This window comes from Pelecanus crispus, chromosome 12, assembly GCF_030463565.1.
Source record: "Pelecanus crispus isolate bPelCri1 chromosome 12, bPelCri1.pri, whole genome shotgun sequence".
Lineage (NCBI taxonomy): Eukaryota > Metazoa > Chordata > Aves > Pelecaniformes > Pelecanidae > Pelecanus > Pelecanus crispus.
In genome coordinates this window covers 1,998,303-2,013,626 of record NC_134654.1, presented here as the reverse complement: position 1 = coordinate 2,013,626, position 15,324 = coordinate 1,998,303, and the positions used below count along the sequence as shown (strand labels likewise).

Genomic DNA, 15,324 nt, shown 5'->3' with positions numbered 1-15,324 from the left:
CTCCGTCCCGCGGGTGACTTTCTCCCCTCTCCCCTCCGCAGGTGGGAGGATGCCGCAGCGTGCCGGGGGCTGACACGCGGTGCCGCCGGCCACGGGGAGCGGGACCCCCGCCCATGCTCCCCGCTGGCTGCCGGGGCAGCGCCCCGTGACGAGTGGCGGTGGGCGCCCGCCTCGCCGCGGCCGGGACCACAGCCGCCGTGCCCGCCCCGCGCCAGCCGCCCCGCCATGACGAGCCTCTTCCGTCGGAGCAGCAGCAGCAGCAGCTCGCGTGGCGGCTCCTCCGCCCAGGAGCTCAACAACAGCCGCCCCGCCAGGCAGGTCCGCCGGCTGGAGTTCAACCAGGCCATGGAGGACTTCAAGACCATGTTCCCCAACATGGACTACGACATCATTGAGTGCGTCTTGAGGGCCAACAACGGCGCCGTGGACGCCACCATCGACCAGCTCCTGCAGATGAACCTGGACAGCAGTGGCTGCGATGACAGCTCCGACTCGGAGGACAGCATCCCCCCCGAGGTAGCGGTGGTCCCCGGCGCGTGGCTATGGGTTGGGGTCCTCTGCCTGTGCTCCTGGCCACCACGGCTGGCTCATCGTGAGCGGGCAGCTCCGTCTCGTCCTGCCTTGTGTGTCCTCGCCACCGCCTGGGCACGGTGCTACCCGGCTGCTGCGGGCGGGCAGAGATTTGAGTGCCCGATTCGGCTGATCTGGAGCGTGCAGCCTGGCTGGTTTGTCTTGCGCAGCACTTGAGGCTCAAGCCAAAGCGCCCTCCTCCCTCCCTCCCACCCCAAAACCCAACAGAGACCCTTCTGCTGCTGTCACCGGGCCCCCAAGAGCCGTGCGCACCCAGGGACAGGCTCACGCGCCCACCCGAAAGGTGCTGCCTCGTCCCTCAAGCGCAGCACCTCCAAACCCTGCCAGAAGCCCCCGGTGCAGGGGGACCAATGCCGGGAGGTTGCCCCCATCCTCTCTGCAGCGGTGTTCAGCCGGTCGCGTCCCTGCTTTGCTGCCGCGCGTCGGCGGGGAGCGTTTCCCCGGCTCGCCCCTCACCCTGTCCTCTCGCCCTGCAGATCTTGGAGCGGACCCTGGAGCCGGACAGCTCGGATGAGGAGCCCCCTCCCGTCTACTCCCCTCCCGCCTACGAGAGCCAGGCGTTTGGCAGCCGCTACCCCCGCGCGCCGCCCACCCCGCCGCCCCGGTGAGCCCCCAGCCCCGCGCCGCGGCCGCACCGCGCCTGCCGCTCGCGGCGGCCGGCAAAGCGGGCTGCGCTGGCGCCCGGGGGGTCTCACTGCACGTTAGCTGGCGCTGGCAAGGGGCATCTGGCGTCAGTTTGTTAGGGCTGGGTGAGACGAAGCCAAGGGAGATGAGTGAAGCTCACAGCTGGCTAAAAAATCCCTGTGAGGCCCTAAAAAGCGAACAGCTGAAGCGCCTGGAAAGCCGCTCCGGCAGCGCGTGGAATGGCAAAAATCAGCTACCGGAGGCGGGGAGCGCTCGCTTCTGCTCAAAAACACCAGGTGCTGGGCAGCCGGGGACCCGCGCGTTGTGGCTCTCGGCACCGGAGCCCTCCGGTCAGTCTGACTTGCTGCTGCCGGTCGCTGAGCCCCCCGGGTGTCTCTGGCCCTGCGGCGTGCGGGCTCTCCCCCGGCAGCACCGCCTTGGCCGTAGGCTCAGGACTTGCGGGAAAGCAAGCGCCGGCGCCCCGGCCACCTCTGCGCCAGCCCCGTCGGACAAAGGCACTGCCGGCCGCGCAGGCAGGGTGTGACGTCTGGTGAGAGGTGTTCGTCAGCTTCATAAGCAAAATCCTGCAGGATTCCTGCTCCCACGGGGCTGTTTTCTGGGAGTCTGAGCAAAACGGGGAGGAGAAGGGAAATCCAGCCTGCGCAGTTGCAGGGCAAGGCTTGAAAAGCAGCTCCCAAAGATTTCCAACTCCCTAGGAAAGCCTTTCGCGCTCAGAGCTAACGCTAACACCGTGGGTTTGGGAGGCGTGCTGTGGTTTCTTGGTTCCCGGGACTGCCCGTGGAGCCAGGCAGGGGCCTGCCGTGCCGGGCCCTGTGCCCCGCGGCCGCAGCAGACGTCGTGGGTTTTTCCCTCGCCAAAAGTGCTGTCTGTGCTTGCCCCGCAGGACAGACGTGCCGGCGCCCGGCAGCACCCCGGCACCCGGGCGCTACAGGAACTGGAACCCGCCGCTCCTGGGCAACCTCCCTGAGGATTTCCTCCGCATCCTGCCCCAGCAGACTGCCGGCACGCAGGTGAGGCTTGCCGCCCCTTCCGGCCCGCGCCCCGGCCTCCGCAGTGTGGCGTGGAGCACCAAACCTGGTCCTTGGCCACCCTGAGCTTGTAGTGTCCGTGCTCTGAAAGTGTCTGGGTACCGGGTGCGGACTAAAGCGAAAGTCTTGGAGCGCTGCTTGTTGTTCAAGGCGAGACTGAAGTGAGCAAGGTGTGAAAGGGGAATCTTCCAGCGAGGCTTTGATGTCTTTCCTGCCATTAGCCCAGCGGTTAGTGCCAGAAATGCCACTTGCAATAAGCACCTAATATTTTAAATTATTTGCAAATCTTACCGGCTGCCCTGATGAGGAGCAGCAGGACCTGGGGAGAGCGGCGCTGCCAGGGCGCTCGGGGGCTGGTGCAGTGTGACTTGGGTGGAAAATCTAGTGCAAACCAGAGGATTTGCCCCTGGGAAATTGGAGTCCCCGTGTGCTTTGTGGTGGTTTTGGAGCCACGAGGCTTGGGGTTGCGGGCGCCTTTCCGCACACAGCGGGGCAAGCAGCAGGCCTGTGGGGAATGAGCAGCCCCAGCACAGACCGCGCCGGGCACCCAGCTCAGCTCTGGGCACGCTGCACCCCCAGGGCGTCCCTCGGCCCCTTTGCTACCGCAGCAGCCAGCCCGCAAACGGGGCCAGGCATGGCAAGGGGCTGGGGGGGCTCCAGGCACCCTGCCTTCCCCGGGCATTGGCTCCTCCCTCCCTTTTTGGCTCCAAAGGCAGCCTGCCACATTTTCATAAATGATTGCCCCGCGAGTTGAGCTTTGCGGGCTCTATTACCTTTCTGGGAATAGGAACGTGCCAATTTATTTGGGCTCAGGGGGAGGAGAGGAGCAGCTGCCCTTTTCTTTCCCCGGTAATTGTGCGCTTTTGCTTTTTATGGCTCTCTGAGAGCAGCTACAAATCAGATAAATATTGTAGGCGAGGATGAGGTTGCGGCTGTAGAGCGCGGCTCTGCTGCTCCTCAGGTGCGACCGCACCGGGAGGAGAGCATGAGGAGAGCAGGGACGTTTGTCAGCGGGAAATTGCAGTCTCTGCTTTTTAGATGGGGGGAAATAAAAGCAGCGATGCAGGCTGAGACCCTTCTCCCTCGCCTCCATGCCAGCTTCTGTCTTGGCTCAACTCCACGGTTTAAAGTTAAAAATCTTTGTAAGTCTGCGCTCTGGAAAGGAGCCTTTTTGGGGGCCACCAGTTCCTCCCTGTGCCACGCAGGTCCCTGTTCCGCCGCGGGATGTCTGTCCCCTCCTGCCTCTGCCCTGTCCCCCTTCCCGGTGGTGCCTGTCCCCCTTGGTCCCCTTTGAGGGGATCGGTCCCCCGGGGGTGTCGGCGCTGGGCGTAGGAGGGAGGGACCCTGCTTGGGAGCCGCAGTCGATGGCTGTCGGGGCTCGGGGTGCGGCGGTGTAACGGAGGAGCGAAAGGCCAAGCTCAGGGGAGCCTCCTGCGCGCACCGGCGCAGGCACCGAGACCGTCGACCGACCTCTGCCATGTTTGCCTCCCGGCCAGGGCTCCCACGGCTGCCGGCAGCCCATGCCACGGGGGCTTGCCCCGCGGGGCCAGGGCTCCCTGGAGCAGGAGCGGCGCTGGAAGCAGTACCTGGAGGACGAGCGGATCGCGCTCTTCCTGCAGAACGAAGAGTTCATGAAGGAGCTCCAAAGGAACCGGGATTTCCTCCTCGCCCTGGAGAGAGGTGAGAAGCACCTTCAGAAACCTCTGCCTCCTCCCCGGGCTCCTGCTCCTGGTGCTCAGCCGCCCGCCGCGAGGCTTTCCTCCCCCTGCCCACCTCTCTGCGGTGCCTGTGGCAAAGCCCAGCAAAATCCATAGCAAGGAGCCTCGGAAACGCCCTCTGAGCCCTCCCTAGGTGCCGGCAGGGCCTGAGCTGGAGAGCAGTTTTCCCATGATTGAGTTTTCCCATGGTTGCTCCTTCCCTGTCACCGCGCTCCCTGTCACCGGCTGCTCGCCCGGCGCTGCGGGGAGGGTTCGAGGGTGTCGGGGGTTTTGCTGCCGCTGAGCAAAGAGCTGCCCTTCCCTTCCCTCGCGCTGCCGCTGGCTCCGAGCCCCCCGGCCAAGGGGCCGTCTCCCTCAGAGGTCTCGCTGGTGGTTTGCGGGGTCCTGGCAGCACCTTCGCTGCAGGGCTCGCCCCCGGCCGCCGCGGCTGGAGAACCACTGCTGTGTGCTCCCACCGAAGCGCTTGCGGTTGCCGTGCTGAAGAGAACCCCAGCTCCCTCCCTTGCCATCAGCCTGTCCCTCTGCAGCCGTGGGGGCCATGAGGGGAGAGGGGAGCGGCGCCGCGTGCGCTGCCTCGAGGGTCTGATCGAGCAGGGCGCCGGGCTTTTTGTTTTTCAGATCGATTGAAATACGAGTCAAAAAAATCCAAGTCGAGCAGCGTTGCTGTCAGCAACGACTTTGGTTTCTCCTCTGTAATATCAGGTAACTTTCGAGATGCACGTGAGCATCGCCTCGCAGCAGCTCCAGTGTTCCCAGCCCTCTGCCGCTGCCGGCTGCCTCCGAGGTGGCTGCGGGGGGAGGAAACGGGCTGATCCCTCCCCGCTGCCCACCCAGCACCGGAGAGGAGCTGTTGGGTGATGGGGATGGGTGCTGCTGCCCTCCCCTCCTGGAGGAGCTCCTGCCTCCGTCTGTCCCTGCGGGTGGGAGCTGGGATCCAGTTCCCAGGGCAGACAAAGCCCTCCCTTGTCTTGGCCGGAGCAGAGGATTGTGCCTGGGAGGCATAATGACTGTTCCTGGGTAATCCTGATTAACCTCGGGGAGCGGAGCAGCTGCCCGGCTTCAGAATTAGAGCTGGGGTCTGTCGACGTCCCCGCGCGAGACGCGGTAGCTGGGCGGCGTGGTGGAGCTCGGGCTGGGTGCATGGCGCTTCGAGGGCACCCAGACCTGGGGAGGGGGCATGAGCCGAGGGGAGGGGGGCACAAGGACATGGCTCTTGGGGTCCCTGGTCCACCTGACGGAGTCACTGGGATGCCTGAACTTCTGCTCCCGATCCCGTGGCCCTGCCGTCCCGGGTACTGAGCGCACGGGCATGATCTAATACCCAGAGCGCAATTAGTGCCTGGGGTTAATTGGGGCTACTGTCCCTGGAGCAGCACGGAGGGAGGCCTCCTGCTCCGCAGTGGCGCCAGTGGTGGGGACCGAGCCGCCGCTGCCCCACGTCCGCTCGCAGGAGGCTCAAGGTGAGCAGCCCCACGGCCGAGGCTGTGCTGCAAGCCCACGTCTCTGCACCCGTGGTCTCGGGGCTTGTATCTGCAGAGGGTCCTCGTCCAGAGCCAGCCCCGGGCGTGCCGGTGCCCTCGCCCTGCCTGCTCTTGCTCAGCTCTGCTCGTGGCAGGGCTGCGTTTCGCTAGCGCTGGAATTGGGTCATGGAAATTATTTGTCTCGAGCCTCCCCTCGCCGCACACGCGCTGCCGGTGACCAGATGTTTGCCTTCCAGGTGACGTAGCCCCCTCTGTAACCAGCGAGGCCGGCGGTGCTGTGTCTGACGATGCCTTATTCAGAGACAAATTGAAACACATGGGAAAATGTGAGTCCGTTTGCAGGCTCCGTGTGTCGGTGGCGGGACGCCTGCGAGGGCTGGAGGGGAGGCGGGAGCGGGGCGGGCAGGGGACGAGCTGGCACCGTCGCCTGGCATTTCATAGAATCATAGAATCATAGAATCGTTTAGGTTGGAAAAGCCCTTTAAGATCATCCAGTCCAACCATGAACCTACACTACCAAGCCCACACTAAGCCAATCAAGGGTAGACCAGACTGAACCATGTCCCCAAGTGCCACCTCTGCCCATTTTTTGAACGCTTCCAGGGATGGGGACTCCCCCACCTCTCTGGGCAGCCTGTTCCAATTCTTGACCACCCTTTCCGTAAAGAAATTTTTCCTAATTTCCAACCTAAACCTCCCCTGGTGCAGCTTGAGCCCATTTCCTCTCGTCCTATCGCTAACTCCGTGGGAGAAGAGCCCAACACCCACCTCACTACAACCTCCTTTCAGGTAGTTGTAGAGAGCGATGAGGTCTCCCCTCAGCCTCCTCTTCTCCAGGCTGAACACCCCCAGCTCCCTCAGCCGCTCCTCATAAGGCCTGTGCTCCATTTACCCAAGCGCCGCGGTGCTCCCCGCTTGCTCAGCACGTCCGTGCCCGTGCGCGCGCGTCAGCCGGCACACGCGTGTCTGCTAGCACGCGTGCCCTGGGGGTTTCTGGTCACCTCTCTCGGCAGTTGGGCACACACGTCCCCGTTACCCCGCGAGTCACACGGAGGGCCGGCAAGGCACGGGCCATCGCACGCTACGGTGGCACGTTGCGCTCGCACGGTGCTCGGCCCCGGCAGCGAAACCCAGGCTTTGGGGTTGAGTTTCCATCCGCATTTTACAATCCTGGGCTGGTGCACCCCCGCCCTGCGGTGCTCTCCGCCTGGCCCTCGCCAGCGACAGGAGCTCCTGCGCCGCACGCCGGGGCTGGCTGCACGTCGTGCTCCAGCACGCCGGGCAGGAGACGGAGACCTGGGTTTTCATGCCCCAGCTCTGCGCTGTCCGTCTGTCCCCGGCGCACACGTGGCTTGTGCTGTGAGTCGAGGATGCAGGTGGTGTTGGGCCGTAGAGGAATTTCTGAGCAGGGTTTGGGAGAATCCTAGAAAAGCAAGCAGAGGGTTTGCTGTAACTCTTCCTTTTTCCAATCCTTTCCTCTTAGCAAGTCACAGCCCGCTTCTCCCGTCGCAAAATAGACCGAGGTCTTTGGGCAGCTTGAGTCGGGCTGCAGCCGGCTGAGACGCTGGGGATACGTGGGTCAGTCGTGGGTAGGGGAGGCCATGAAAATCCCAGTGAAAGGCTAAAAACGTCAGCACCCCCTGCCAGGGACCAGCGGGTCCCTGTTGGTCGCAGGACCCAGCTCTCCGAGCCTGGCAGCCTCGCGCGGTCCTGGCATTCCCAGGCAAAGCCAGGGTGTTGCCGTGGGCGTCGGGGCACGGGGGGCTCTCGCACCGCTGGCCCTGGCCGTCTCCTCCCCATCGCCCATGGCAGCTTGGAGAAGGGTTTTTGGGGTGAGACGCTCACCCGGCTGCTTCCTTCCAGCCACGCGCAAGAAGCTGTTTGAACTCGCCAGAGCCTTCTCCGAGAAGACAAAGATGAGGAAATCGAAAAGAAAACACTTGTTGAAGCACCAGGTGTATCCTAAAAAGGAGCTGGGGAGCTGCGGGGGGGACGCGGGGCTGTCGGAGCGGCCTCGCTCAGGTGCTCCCGGGGACTCGCCAGGGCCCTGGTCTGGCCGGAGCCTCCCGGCTGCCTCTCGCGGCTGGGCCACGGGTGGGGAAGGGCGATTGTCGGGCTGCAGCCACGTCCTGGCCCCACCATTGGTTTTTCTTAGCGGAGAGCACAGGCTGGGGACGGCGGCTTCCACGGCGAATCTTCTCGACGATGTCGAAGGACATTCATGCGGTAAGAAACGCCGTGCCGTGCCGTGCTCAGCACGGCTAGCTGCGGTCCTGCGGTGCACGGCCCCGTCCTGCCCCACGCCATCGCCCTGCTTGGGGGTGGCTCCCACCAGGTCCGTGCCGGGGCACGGCCACCCGTGAAGCGGGCTCGCCCCTGGACCCACGCGGCTCTCCTGCGAGCACGCGCTTGCTGGGGTGACTGGGGACGGGATCTCTTTTGGGGGGCTTGCAGCTGGGATGTGCAGCCCTGCGGAATCGGGGCACAGTCCTGGCAAATCCATCATCAGCCAGATGTGCACAGAGGTGGGTCTTGGCAGTGGGGTTTGTGCCAGCCCAGACCACCCCGGGGGCTGGCTTGGGTGCGACCGTGTGGCAGAAATGCCCCCGTGGGCCAAAACCTCCTTCCAGTGTTCTCGGGCGTGTTCTGGCAGAGAGTCCCTGCATTCCAGTCCCTGGGAATTGTCTGTCTGGGTGAGGAAATCCCTGCTCCAGGGCAGGGGCCGGGCTGCCTCCCCGCTGGGGCACCTCACCGGGGCTGGGACTGTGGCGCGGTGGCCGGCGTCCTGGCGTGGAAGCGGCTGCAGCCTCCGACAGCCCCTGCCCGCCTCTGCCTTTCAGATGAAGACTTCCAAACACGGAGGCAGCAGCTCCAGGAGGAGGAGGAGACGCCGAAGGAAGGGCAGTAAACGGTGAGAGGCATCTGGGGAACGTACGCTTCCCGGTGAGCATGCAGACAGCCCTGTCTGTCCGTCCGTCCTGGCTGAGGAGGGAGCCAGGTGCTCTGGGTCAGGTCCAGAGCGCGTCTGGGTGGGGACAAGCCCCGTGGGTGGCTGTGGGTGCTGCAGCTGGTGACAGCCCCCGGTGCCGCGATGGGCTGGGGCCAGTGCTGGCCACGGTGCGACTGGGGCTGAGCATGTGCCGTTCTCCTTCCCTCCCTTCTCCTGCCCTCCAGGTCCCAGCGCTGGGGTTTATTGCTGGCACAGAACGTGCACCAGGCTTCATAAGAAGATGGCTGAAAAAGGAAAAAAAATCTACCCGACAAATAACCCAGTTTTTTGGCTGTTCCCCCTCTGCTGTTGTACTCCTCTGAAGTACAAGTATTGAAGTGTGAGGCACAATGTTTTCTTACCAGCGGTTTGAAAACAACTTCTCCTATCTAGCAAATCAGCCAAAAAGGAGGAAAAAAAAAAAAAAAGCAAAAAAAAAAAAGCTGGCAGCTGATGCAAGCTGCTGTGGAGGAGCCAGTGGAGCTCCGACTGGGGAGGAGCAGCATCCCACCTGCTCTCTTGGTCCGAGCGGCGTTGCAGGAGGAATGAAAATCAGTTGTACTAACGAGGATGCATTCACACGTGGGATCTGCTTGGCCGGAGCGCTCCTGAACGTAACTCTGTGGCGATCTGATGTAACTTTACTCTGCGCACACAGGAAAAAACAAAAACACACGAGAAAGAGAACCTAACAGCCGTTGTCTACTATTGCTAGGAGTAACGAGCAGAGATTCAGATCAGGTAATAGTCAAATAATATAAATTGTTTATAAAAGGAAAGGCCTTCTTTTCCTAGGCATTTCACTTTGAATTAAACCTTTGCCTTCGGCATTGCTAAAACTGCCTTGAAGTCCGGACGCTCTGTGGGCCGTGGTGCGGCTCAGCTCCTGGCTGGCCGGTGCCGCACGGGGCAGGACGGCAGGGCAGCACCAAGGGCTGGATTTCGCATCAGCTGAACCCTCGCTGCCGAAGCAGGACACGTCCCGCCGGGTGCAGTGTGCCGCTGGTGGTCCCGGCTGCCGGGCAGGGCGCTCAGCAGCTCCGGGGATGCCGCCTGCTGTAGGTAAGATTGCAAAGCCGGAGCTTGGGGGGGTTTGCAGCCAAGGCCGGCAGAGGCGTTTTCGGCATTGGAGAGTTTTGCACAAGGGCTTGCGGGCGCTGTCGGGTTTGGTGCAGGGTTGGGGCTGGCCCGGTGGCAGGAGCACCCTTCCTCGTGCCCGCCCCGGGGGCTCGTTTCGCCGGGGAGCACGGAGGGCTGGGGGGGCTGGCAGGCAGCACTTGAATCGTTGCAGCTTTCGGAGATGCTGTCAGGCTAAAAATAATTACGTAAACAAATTCCTTCCCTGTGTAAGTAACGAGTGACAGGCATAAAGTAAGAAATCGCGCCCGCCAGCACATTTTCTGCTCCTTTATCGGCATAATCTGTTTACTGCTAAATGCGGGAGGTGGCTATAGACGTGCCTGTTTCTGGCTCCTGCGAACCAGCACAAATGTTGCAAGATCGGAGCTGCGAAGGCGGCAGACGCAGAAACCCCAGCCATCAAACACACACGCAACTGTTTTCCCTGCCTCTCCGCGGGGTTTGGTAACAAAAGCCCACATTGCAGGCGCTGGCTCCCGACAGGCTCCTTTTCAAACCCTCCCGGAGCCCGCACGCCTTTGAAGCGGATGCCAAGATTTCTTTCGGCGCGAGCGGCGCAGCCGGTGCACCTGTTGAGCGCCGCTGCCGTCGCCCCCGCAGCCGCGGCGGGGATCGGTGGGGACCCGCGGCGCTTCGCCCCTTCCCAAATCCCTGGCCAGGACCGGGGCTGCTTCGAGGGGTCTGGGGCGGCAGGGTCTGGGTCGTGTCCCGTTAGCGCGAACGAAGCGCTCCCGGTACCACCGGGGCTCGGCCAAAGGCCGGGGTGGCAAGCGCGAGGGCAAGCTGTTTGCGCCGGGCTGGAAGCACCCTGCGACGCCAGTGAGCTTTGGGTTCCTAAAATCAAAGCAGCAGCAGACCTGCCCCTCCGAGCCGATCCCAGCTTTGGCGTCGGCTCCTTTTGAAGGAAGGAGAGGGGAGCATCCCTTGAGTCGTGGCAGCCCGGCCGACGGGTTGGAGCCATCCCGAGCGCGCTGGCCTTGCCTCGACGCGTGCAGGCTCCGAGCCCGCGCCGCTGCGTGCCCGCGTGGGGGGAGGTGCTGGAGAGGCACGGCGCGCTCCGCACCGTGCGGGGCGAGATGGGCGTCCCTGCCTGGCTCGGGGCGCAAGGGGCTGAGTTGTTTGGCTTTGCTGCTGGGAATGGAAGACCCTTTAGTCCCTGGGTGGGAGTTATTGCCAGCCTGTGGCTGGTGGATGGAGAGGAGGGGGCTCCTTTCCCACCCTCCGCTGGCTCTGGGATCTGTAGGAGGCTGCCGTTACTCCCTCCCAGTCCAAAGCAGCTCTCTGCGTATTTGGAAGAAAATCACGCTTGGAACCAGAACAGCTTGTCAAGGTTCCAGCGCCTCTTAGCTACCGAGGGCTTTAACTTGCAGCAAAGTTTCCATGAACGCAGGAAGCACCGACAGGCAGTCGGGCAGGAGCTCAGGCTCTTGCAGGAAGGAAATTCTGCTTCTCCCAGCCGAGAGGTTGTTACTGCAGGGCTGCTCTGGCGCGCAGGGTTTAGAGGCAGCAAAGCACTTGCGCCCGGGCGCTCGCAGCGCGTCTTGCCGCTGCCGAGCCCTTGGAGGGTTTGCCGCGCTCCTCATCCTCGCTGAAGGACCGGCCGCGTTGCGCCGCGGCTGCGGAGGATCGCGTCGAGCTCTCTTTGGCGGTCTAGCGCCGGGCAAGCCACGTTTCGCATCGCGTCACAGGTCAGTCCTGCTGGAATCGCTGGCTTTAACAGCAGCGAGTGGCAGCGTGGTAAATGCCACTGTTCCTTCTCTCCCCTGTCTGCTCAGCCTGCGCGTAGCTGGCGCGTTGCCTCCAAGTCGTCTTCGTAACCCAGCCGTAGTTCGCTGGCGGAGAGGAGCCCGGGGGCAGCGGGCTGCCTCTGCTTTCGCTTCGGGCTGGTCTGGCCGAGCAGGTCCCCGAGGCATCCGGCATCTTCTGCTCCCTGCGATGCTACCTGCAACCCGACGGAGCCCGCGCGCGGCTGCCTGCTGGGGAGCCGGGCTGCGGTCCCGTGAGAAAACGGGGAGAGGAAGGGCAGCTTGGGGGCTGCGAGCTGGAGCGCGGGGGCCGTGGGGAGGGGGACGGTGTCACCTCAGCTCGCTGTGAACCCCCCGGCCTCGCTGGCTCTGCCTACCCTGCCAGCAAAGGTTTTGTGTCGGGTGGATGCGGCAACACGCGCGAAGGGTCCTGCGCCGAAAGCGGGCACCGCACCCATGAGCGCGCGGGGCTGGCAGCGTACGCTTGGTGGCGGCTTGGGGATGTCTTTGCTAACGCAGTCTAACAACTTGCCCTTAAATATCCTAGGCTAGGCAAAGCCTCTCTGAATGATGTCACTCTGTAGCCATTTCCAAACATCTCGGAGGCACAAAGCATCATTTTAATGGAGGATGAAGAGTGATTATTTTTATGTCCTTTAAAAAAAAAAAAAAAAAGTCAGGTCTAATGAGTAGAAAGGCCACTAAGACCGGCTTGGAAGCCAAAATGCATTTCTTACATAAAAATTGTACAATTCTCAGTGACGTTTGTATCACTTCTATACAAAATGGTTTAAAAAGAACAAAACAAAACAAAAGATCTGTGACGTTTGTGAGTGTTGCTATTTTAGAATTTATTTCCATAAGTGATTTTTTTCTTAAAGATGTTTAATAGTAATTCATATAATAAAGTCCTGTTGTACTCTTAACACTTGGATGTATTTTGCTTTTTTGCTCCCATTTCTTTAGAGGGGGGAAAAAAAGAAAGACATGGGGGTGGGGAGGGAAATGCCAACTCTAGCTGTACCCCTCACGGCTCCAGATGCCCAAAAGCCACCCCTGCTTGTTGCCTCCCTGCTCACATCCGCGCAGAATCTGTAGCCGACGATCTTCTCGAGAAAGCGAGCGCTGCGGGAGACCCATCTCCATCCAGGAACAATTCCTGCTTCCACCTGGCAGGACGTTTGGCTCAGGAGCAGCTCCCCTCCGGTGCCTGCTGTGGGAGAGCGCGAGAAGAGCACCAGGAGCGAGCGGCAGCGAGAGCCCAGGATGCGGGGAAAGCCCCGGCGCAGGCGAGGATGCTTTGGGGATGCCCCGTCCCCGTTCTTCCCCACTTTACCTCGGCTGGCGAAGCGATGCCACCCCGAAGCGTGGTGAGCACCCGGGGCACCCACCGCTCCCCCCTGCCGTCCCCACGCCGGGGTTTCGGCTGGGGTCCAACGCGCACAGCTCCATTGGTGCTGCGAGGGTGGGCTCTGCACCGGGGAAACTGTCCCGGCACCGAGTGTGCTGGTGAGCAGAACCGCCGAGCCACGCTGGCGGGGGGACTGCGCCCATGGGTGCCCGTGGAAGCGCCCAGCACGCCCGTGCCCAGCTACGCGTGTGGGGACCCGCCTTTCAGGAAAGAGTGGAAAAGGGAAAATGCAGTGGCGTACCCGCTTCATTCTGAAAATAACAAGCCTCTCGGGGCCGGGGTGTGTGAGTTTTCTTTAAACTGTTTCATTAGCTATCGCCCAGCAACTCCTCTGCGTCTGTCAAGCAGGCAGCCTGGCTCCTTCGCGTTGTCTCCTGGCGGAATGGAAATATGTTATTATGATGAATTATTTCTGAAATATGTGTTATTAATCTCCAGCCCTGCGCATTCCCGCACCGTGCCGAGTTGGTGGGGTCGCCGGGTCTGCAAAGTTGGAGAGCGCGGAGCTGGATGGCGTTGGTGGAATTGCTCCCGAAGGGGCTGGTGCCAGCATCACTCCCGTAGGGCACTGCCTGCTCGGCGCTGGCCTTGGCTTCCCCGTCCTTTCATGTTCCCTGCAACAGGCTGGAGGAGGAAAACTTTTGGTGAGAAACAACTTGGAGGCTCAAAAAAGCAGTGCACCTACCAAAAAGTGAGGGAGGGTCTCTGCCAGGGAAGGGCAGGTGCCCGTCAAGCCCCACTTACAGGAGCTGGCCCCCCGTGTCCCCAGCCAGCACCCAAAACCTCGATCTTAAACCCTTCGTTTTGGGGAAGAGTAGGACTTTTGGCCTGTCCAGGCTGTGCTGCCCATGAGAAATACCCCGTGGGGCATGGCGCTTCATTGTCAGCCCCGGGGGGCACGCAGAGCATCCCCCTTGCTTGCAGGGACGGGGCCGGAGTCTGCTTGCCCTGCGCCAGCTGTCCCGGGAGCGGCTTTCGGTCGCTGGCGGGATTAGAGCTCCCCAGCCTCACGTGTGGCTTGGAAACCTTCCCTGTGAGAGAAGATGCTGGAAAAAGTCAAGGCATTCTTGCCTTAAATGTCAAAAGCATCGAAATGCTGGAGAAATCCTGGATGCCGCCTTCCCGCGGCGGCCAAGCGAGCTGTCGCGAGCCCGCGGGGGAGCCAGGGCTTTTTCAAAGAGCTGAAAAGACCAGGGCCTGCCCAGTCCTTTGAGCAGCTCAGATGCAGCCCTGGAGCGGTCCCAGCAACTCCCTTTTGAATTCTTTTTGCTCTATGGGGGCAACGTTTTTTGTTTGGTTTTTTTTTTTTTTTTTTTCCTTTCAAAACCGTGTTTTAAGAAAACCGGCAGCTGAGAAAAGCCCAGGACTGAAAACTGCGGGCAGATGACGATGAATGCTAGAGGTGTTTGAGGCTGGCACCCAGTACCTGCTGGCTGTCAGGCTGCCGTGGAAATTTACTGCCCCCTTCCTTCCCAAGGCTGGAAGATGGAAGGAGAGATGGGATTTTTTTTTTTTTTTTCCTCCCCATCAGCTCATTCCCAAGCTAAGGGCTGCACCTAGTGACCAGGCATCGCTCGCTGCCACGCACATCTCCCAAGTCAGCTTAGTGGAAACGCTGACTGGGGGGAAGGCGGTTTACCCAGGGCAAATAGCCTGGCTGTAGCTGCCGGATTTTATAAATCAAGGTTAAAAAACACAGACTGGGGCTCTGTGCTGGGCAGCCGGGCACCATCTGCTGCCACCTCCCGCATCCAGCAAGCAGTGCTGGGGCTGCCCAGGGCAGGATCAGGCCATGGTGCAACCCGGGGCTTGTGCAAACTGCGGCAGCAAATCCCACCAGCGGTGAGACCCAACACCAAAAAGGCAACCGGGGCGAGACTGACCCTCCCCGCATCCCGCTGCTGGCGATGGTTTGCAGCCCCGTGTCACCACCGGTCCCCAAGCTCCTTGGCTGCTGTGGTGTCGTGGTTCAGCCCCAGGCAGCGGCTCAGCACCACGCAGCCACTCGCTCCCTGCCCCGGTGGGATGGGGGAGAGAATTGGAGGAGTGAGAGTGAGAAACACTCCTGGGGTGAGATAAGAACAGTTTAATAATTGAAATAAAGTAAAATAGTAATGATAATAATAACAATATAATAATGATAATAATAATAATATACAAAGCAAGTGATGCACGATGCAATTGCTCACCACCCGCCGACTGATACCCAGCCCGTCCCCGAGCAGTGATCGCTGCTCCCCGGCCAACCCCCCCAGTTTCTATACTGCCCATGACGCCGTATGGTATGGAACAGCCCTTGGGGCAGTTGGGATCAACTCTTCTGGCTGTGCCCCCTCCCAGTTTCTTGTGCCCCTGGCAGAGCATGGGAAGCTGAAAAGTCCTTGCCTGGCATAAGCAGCACTGAGCAACAACTAAACCATCAGTGTGTTATCAGCATTATTCTCATCCTAAATCCAAAACACAGCACTGTGCGTGCTACTAGGAAGAAAATTAACTCTGTCCCAGCCAAAACCAGGACACATGGGGACATGGCAGCGCTCAGCTGCAGGACAGCAGATGGAGCAGACGCAAAGTGC

The 15,324-nt window shown here is 61.5% G+C and overlaps 1 protein-coding gene and 1 long non-coding RNA gene across 2 annotated transcripts; both read left to right on the top strand.

Annotated features, from left to right (window-relative positions):
* The first annotated feature begins 225 nt into the window (after positions 1-225).
* Positions 226-9,197, top strand: CUEDC1 (CUE domain containing 1). Its single transcript, XM_075719644.1, has 10 exons — positions 226-516; positions 1,068-1,195; positions 2,120-2,291; positions 3,782-3,944; positions 4,601-4,684; positions 5,700-5,789; positions 7,327-7,420; positions 7,631-7,689; positions 8,304-8,374; positions 8,638-9,197. The coding sequence occupies exons 1-9, from the start codon at positions 226-228 to the stop codon at positions 8,369-8,371; spliced, it is 1,149 nt and encodes a 382-aa protein (XP_075575759.1). The 3' UTR covers positions 8,372-8,374; positions 8,638-9,197.
* A 3,474-nt stretch (positions 9,198-12,671) lies between these two features.
* Positions 12,672-13,393, top strand: LOC142594691 (uncharacterized). The gene is made up of 2 exons (XR_012831555.1): positions 12,672-12,707; positions 13,187-13,393. It is a non-coding gene; the product is annotated as an uncharacterized LOC142594691 (long non-coding RNA).
* Positions 13,394-15,324: the final 1,931 nt, after the last annotated feature.

Excerpts from the sequence above, each read along its gene's own strand:
- CUEDC1 (XM_075719644.1), top strand. The coding sequence starts at position 226 with ATGACGAGCCTCTTCCGTCGGAGCAGCAGCAGCAGCAGCTCGCGTGGC. Across the intron at positions 7,421-7,630 it reads CACTTGTTGAAGCACCAGGT|GCTGGGGACGGCGGCTTCCA; the intron begins GTATCCTAAAAA and ends CGGAGAGCACAG. Across the intron at positions 7,690-8,303 it reads TGTCGAAGGACATTCATGCG|ATGAAGACTTCCAAACACGG; the intron begins GTAAGAAACGCC and ends TCTGCCTTTCAG.